Below are 6108 nucleotides of genomic sequence, written 5' to 3'. Positions count from 1 at the left end.
CTCGATACGAATCTTCTATCATCATCACTCTTCATAGTTATCTGAATTACATTCTATATTTATCATGTAAGTGCTCTATAATTCATTGAAAAATAGTGAAAATCTTTTCCCAAATCAAATTTATCATGGAAGGAGATGGTGTCACTAATCAAAATATGGTCGTCCAAATATAAAGTGACCAAAAAACCCCCAAAGGCCAGAGGGCAATAAGCAGAGCAAGTTGGTGGCATTAGTGGCAAGTGTGTGGTGAAATGTAAAGAGAGTGGGTAAGAAGAGTCTAAGAACAGAGAACTTTACACCTGCCCATATCCTATATTTAGCTGCCCATATCTTAAATTTATCGTAAACCGCCAAAAGCCTGCCCTATTTTACCGGTACCCTACTAGTGGCCGTTCTACTACTCATGTCAGACTCGTTGTGAGAGAGTCCTTTATCTCTTCACGAACCGTCTCCACCTTTATAATCCCATCCCTATCCCTATCTCTATCTCCTAAAAAATAACGGAGTCTATGGAGACCCACGGCTCATTTTCCAGCTTTCGAGCCTATGTCCGAGCCCTGTCTAAAACTCCGACCCGGCTTCTTTCCCGGGCCGGTTCGGTCTCAACCACATTCGAAGAGATGAGCCGGGTTCGAGCCCGGTCCGGTTCAGACATGGAAAAGAGTTTGCGTTGGTTCGACCTAGTCGGACTTGGCATCGGCGGTATGGTCGGTGCCGGAGTTTTTGTCACCACCGGCCATGCCGCCAAAACCTCCGCCGGGCCCGCCATCGTCTTATCTTACGCCGTCGCTGGAATCTGCGCTCTCCTCTCCGCTTTCTGTTACACTGAATTCGCCGTCGACATGCCGGTCGCCGGTGGAGCTTTCAGTTACCTACGTGTCACCTTCGGTGCGCATTTTAGCACCAGTCCCTAGTCCCCCTTTTCTTTAACTGCTTTTCTTTTCTTGTTTTATACTACAAAAATTTTCCATGGATTTTTTTTTCTCAGGCGAATTTGCGGCTTTTCTCACTGGTGCAAATCTCGTGATGGATTATGTGTTCTCTAACGCGGCTGTTGCAAGGAGTTTTACTGCTTATTTGGGGACTGCCATTGGGGTTTCAACGACTGAGAAATGGAGAATTACAGTTTCAGGACTTCCAAATGGGTTTAATGAGATTGATTTTTTGGCAGTTGGGGTTGTTTTGGTTATATCTCTTTGTATCTGTTACAGGTATAAATTTTTTTTTCCCTGCTTGTTTATAAAATGTTTGGAATTTTATGCTCTGTTTCTAATATTCTTTTTTGTATTTCACTTTTCAGTACAAAGGAGAGCAATGTTTTGAACATGGTGTTGACGTCGATTCACCTAGCTTTTTTGCTATTCATTATACTAGTGGGGTTTTGGAGAGGGGATTGGAAGAATTTCTCTAAGCCATCTGATCCAAAAAACGAAGATGGGTTTTTTCCATTTGGAATTTCAGGGGTTTTTAATGGCGCGGCAATGGTTTATATGAGTTATATTGGTTATGATGCTGTGTCTACAATGGCTGAAGAGGTTAAAAATCCAACAAAGGATATTCCAATTGGTGTATCGGGTTCAGTTGTGCTCGTGACAATTATATACTGTTTAATGGCTGCTTCTATGTCAAAGCTTGTTCCTTATGATGCGGTAAGTAGGAATTAGAAAATGAAAAAGTGAAAAAAAAATGATTTTTTTATGATATTTTCAATCTTTTTTTGCCTGCCATTGATGGGTTCTTTTCGTTTTCGGGTCACTGATATCTCGTGCTTCTTTAATTCTTAGTAATGGGTTATCTTTCTCTCTTTGGAAAATTCAACCTTTTTTCTGGGTTTTCTTTAATGGGTTTGTTGTTTGAGTTATGAAAATATTAATAGCTTTGTAATTTTTGGAAACGAACAGCTGGTTGAGTAATTTCATTCCAAAATAGGGGGATTGAGTAATTTGATTTCCGTTTCAAGTGATTGTCTTTAATAAGGCCATTAATGGTCTATCTATTTTAGTTTTATAAGCAGTTACAGACTTTTAAATCGCTATTCATGGTTTTCTTTTTTTGAAATTTTCGGATTAAATGAATGTGTAGATGGATGGGGAAGCGGCTTTTGCGGCAGCGTTTAGAGGATCGGACGGTTGGGATTGGGTGTCTAACGTGGTTGGTGTGGGGGCCAGCTTTGGGATATTAACGTCACTTTTGGTGTCTATGCTGGGCCAGGCTCGCTATCTTTGCGTCATTGGTCGCTCCAACGTGGTCCCCACCTGGTGCGCCCGGGTCCACCCTAAGACCGCCACTCCCCTCAACGCCTCGGCACTCCTAGGTACGCAGCTTTACTCCTCGCCAGATGATCTTGACCGTCCACTGAGGGTTCATCCATGGTTCTGGGCCCTCTAGGAAGAGAGTCATAAGCTATCTTGTAACAGGACCAGCTTGGGCCCTGGTCTTAGGCTATTGAGTTGATAGTGTGGTGTTGGACGCATTTTTCATCACGTGCACCTTGATATCATCGTAGTGGGGCCCGCAATTTCTATGATCTAAGTCGTTCATCTATCAGGCCTTGCTATGGATGGTCATGCATGAAAATCCACTCCCTTGATTCCAATTTTTTAATTTGTAGACACAAGGCCCACAACGTATTCCCATCTTCTCTCTAAACCCAATCATTTCCCTGCAACAAGGTGTTCTTTACCCTGCCTTCATCTAATCCTAGGGTAAACTGCTCGGTCTGCTATCCCTACTCACTCCAGACTTATTGATGCACGGTCGATCGATTGATTGGTTTGGATCATAGAATAAGTGGGGCCCAATTGTGATTGTGCTATGTGAGCTGGGTTCATAAAGCTAGACACTTCCACTCATGTCAGAATTGTCACACTCGATAGACTTTCTCTGCTTTGAAGTCAGTATATTATATAGGCAAGTTGGCAATTGTGAAATGATGAGATGTTCAGATAATATACACCGAAACTTAGTATATAATCATCCATCTCTATCCATTTTATTGGCTATGAGATGAGATGAGATGAGATGAGCCTATGAACCATTTACATAATTAGATGTTACATATGATTATACATTGAATTTCCGTGTAGTGATTATTTATCTAAATGTTTACTTATGTTGATGATTCAGGACTTCTCACAGCAGCGATAGCACTGTTCACAGATCTGGGTGTCCTTATCAATCTTGTGTCGATTGGAACTCTCTTCGTATTCTACATGGTGGCAAATGCTGTAATTTATCGACGTTACGTGTCTGTGGGGACCACGAACCCATGGCCCACATTCTCATTCCTCCTCTCTTTCACTCTCACCTCTCTAATCTTCACTATCTTATGGCAATTCGCCCCACGTGGAAAACCAAAAGCCTTTATGCTCGCCTCTTGCACAATAGTAGCAGTTGCACTAATTAAAATCTTCAATTTCTTTGTACCCCAAGCTCGAAAACCAGAGTTTTGGGGGGTCCCACTAATGCCATGGATACCCTCGATTTCTATCTTTCTCAATGTTTTCTTGTTGGGTTCTTTAGACAAGCCTTCGTATGTACGTTTTGGGTATTTCTCTATACTGGTTGTTCTTGTATATGTTCTTTATAGTGTTCATGCTAGTTTTGACGCTGAAGAAGGGGCTCTTCTTCTCCAGAAAAATCTGCTGACTTATCCGGGGGAAAAAGATGATGCTAGTCTCAAGGTGTAAAATTTGTTCCTTTTTTGGTTGATGGATTATTAGATATGGGGGAAAACAGAAAAGATTGTATACTTGTAAGTTGTGACATAGAAGATGGGTTTGGATTACTGGTTAGGCCCCCCTTAATTAGGCTGTAATCCGTCAGCGTTAGAATTGAATGCTAATGTAATTTGGGAAAAAAGAAATGAAAAGAAAAGAGAGAAAAAATGACTTTTGATGTGTAAAGTTTCCTATTCTCTGTTTGGGTGTCCAGTTGACCATTCTCATTACTGGAATTTTGTTAGGGAGTAGGTCCACTTCATCCCCCCTAAACTTAGGAAATCAGTTTTAATTAACACCCATAAGAGTAGGAGGGCTCCACCTATATGAGACTTTACATGTTTTTAAGATGGACATATAGTGATGGAGGTTAAAAATTTAAGGTATTTAATACTTATAAAGAAACCTACATATATAAATTGTATAATAGCCATAAAGAAATTTTTGGGAGATGATATTTTCACTCCCCTTGCATTACGCGCACGCTCCCCTTATAATAGCCAAATCACGTTATAAGGGGAGCGTGCCCGTAATGCAGGGGGAGTGAAAATATCATCTCCCAAATTATTTTTTTTTATGAGAAATGTTATCAGCATCACTGTATTTTGATAAGGGCTCTCCTCAATTTATTAAAAGTACGGTATGGCCCGTTCTATAGGAATATCCAAACAGTCCATTAGATGGGCAACAACCTAAATAGGTTGTGCCAAATCTTCGATTTGAATGTTAGAGGTTTGATCATAACACTCTATAGATCGGAGGGTTAGGATCAACCTACCGAAATAATTTTTTTGGCACAACCTATTTAGGCTGTGGGCCATCTAATGGACGGTTTGGATCATCCTATGGTGAGGCCCGTACCGTACTTTTAATAAAGTGAGGAGTGCCCTCATCAAAATACAGTAGTGCTGATAACATTTCCCTTCTTTTATGTATAAGAATTTTAAGTCAAAGAATTTTATAAGGTAGATGATATTTTCACCCTTGCAGTACGCATTGGCACCATATAACATGAACAGTGGGCAACTTTAACGCTTTATGACGTCAAATCACGTTAAAACGGTGGCGAATGCGTACTGCAAGGGGTAAAAATATCATCGCCCTTTTATAATTAGAGGAATGATAGATGCAAGGGCCCTCTTTATGCAAGGGCTGGAGAAGGGCCCTTGAATAGATCCACGTCATCAAGCCCTTGCATAAAGAGGGCCTTTGCATCTATCATTCCTCTTATAATTATAAGGTATTTATTTATAGGAAAAGGTTTTTTAGCTCGAGCTCAGAAACACCATCTCCCATAGTTGTTTGACTCTTCCAACTCATTCATTCCATAGAACCTTACATAGGTGGGTGTCCTTGAGGAATCATCTCCATAGGATCATGGTAACTGTTGATTTGTGGAGGTTTAAAATGGATAGTTGAAAAATGGGCTTCCATTGATTGAATGGTTAGGATGATAGTATGGAGATGGTTTCTTAGGAACACGCTAACTATTTATGTTATGTTCTATGGGCTATATGGGTTGGATGAGTCATACAACGTGGAGAAGGTGTATTTATAGAGTTCTAGCTGAGGCTGAGTTAGAGCTCAGAAACCTCACCCTCATTTATTTAAGGGATTTGCTAGGGCCATCTTTAAAGGCATTTCAGGGATGGGCTATTGGCAGCCACCTCAGATGAATCAAATGAATAAGACAAAAATCAACTGAAAAGTAGGCCTGCGTGTGGAGAGGGATAGGTGGTGTATGCTTAGTCGGTCGAAAGTCGAAACTAAAGGAAACAGTGAAACGAAATGGGTCCCATCAATGAGAGTATATTATGAACCATGAACTTGGAGTCTTGGACCACATGAAACCCTAATGGAGCCCACAACTCGTTAATGACAATGATAGTTTCGTATAGTCCCCAAATCTTTACTTAATGGTGGATTTTTCCTGTCTCATTCTCCTGATTAATGTCCAACCTACGACCCCATGAAATCTTACAACCATGCTTTTCAATTCATTTTGTAGTACAATGAGTAGGATTATTTGTTTTTATGTAGGAGTGGTGGATAATATGACAAATTCATCCAAAAATACCACACATATCCTCACTTGGCTGCGCATCTTTTCAGAAGGTGGTAAAAAAGAGAGAGGTGTTGCTTTGCTTTTTGGAATTGGGCCATATTCCATGTCTAAAGGGTAAACCCACTAGAGTTGGCACTGGTGGTTGAAAGAAATTGTCTTGTGGCTTAGGGAAATGGAGAACAAACTTTAGTGGCCCTACCAATATGAATCATAACAAAAAAGAATTTTGATTCTGTCTGCTTCTTTTTGTAGGATCAATGTAGGACCTTGTGTGGGACCAAGCACCAAGCATAAATGGCTTGGCCATATGAATTTTACCTCGCA

The 6108-nt window shown here is 40.6% G+C and overlaps 1 protein-coding gene across 2 annotated transcripts; it reads left to right on the top strand.

Annotated features, from left to right (window-relative positions):
- Window positions 1–346: 346 nt before the first annotated feature.
- Window positions 347–3913, top strand: LOC143877492 (cationic amino acid transporter 7, chloroplastic-like). 2 transcript variants are annotated; one of them, XM_077379564.1, is made up of 5 exons: window positions 347–888; window positions 989–1211; window positions 1301–1649; window positions 2083–2314; window positions 3636–3913. In XM_077379564.1, the coding sequence occupies exons 1-5, from the start codon at window positions 510–512 to the stop codon at window positions 3668–3670; spliced, it is 1218 nt and encodes a 405-aa protein (XP_077235679.1). In that variant the 5' UTR covers window positions 347–509; the 3' UTR covers window positions 3671–3913. The 2 variants fall into 2 exon arrangements, with proteins under 2 accessions (XP_077235679.1, XP_077235678.1); XM_077379563.1 differs by having other exon boundaries at window positions 350–888; window positions 3127–3913.
- Window positions 3914–6108: the final 2195 nt, after the last annotated feature.

This window comes from Tasmannia lanceolata, unplaced genomic scaffold (assembly GCF_043159265.1).
Source record: "Tasmannia lanceolata isolate RefF3 unplaced genomic scaffold, GAP_Taslan_0.1 ptg000005l, whole genome shotgun sequence".
Taxonomy (NCBI): domain Eukaryota; kingdom Viridiplantae; phylum Streptophyta; class Magnoliopsida; order Canellales; family Winteraceae; genus Tasmannia; species Tasmannia lanceolata.
This window is presented reverse-complemented; position numbering and strand designations above follow the sequence as displayed.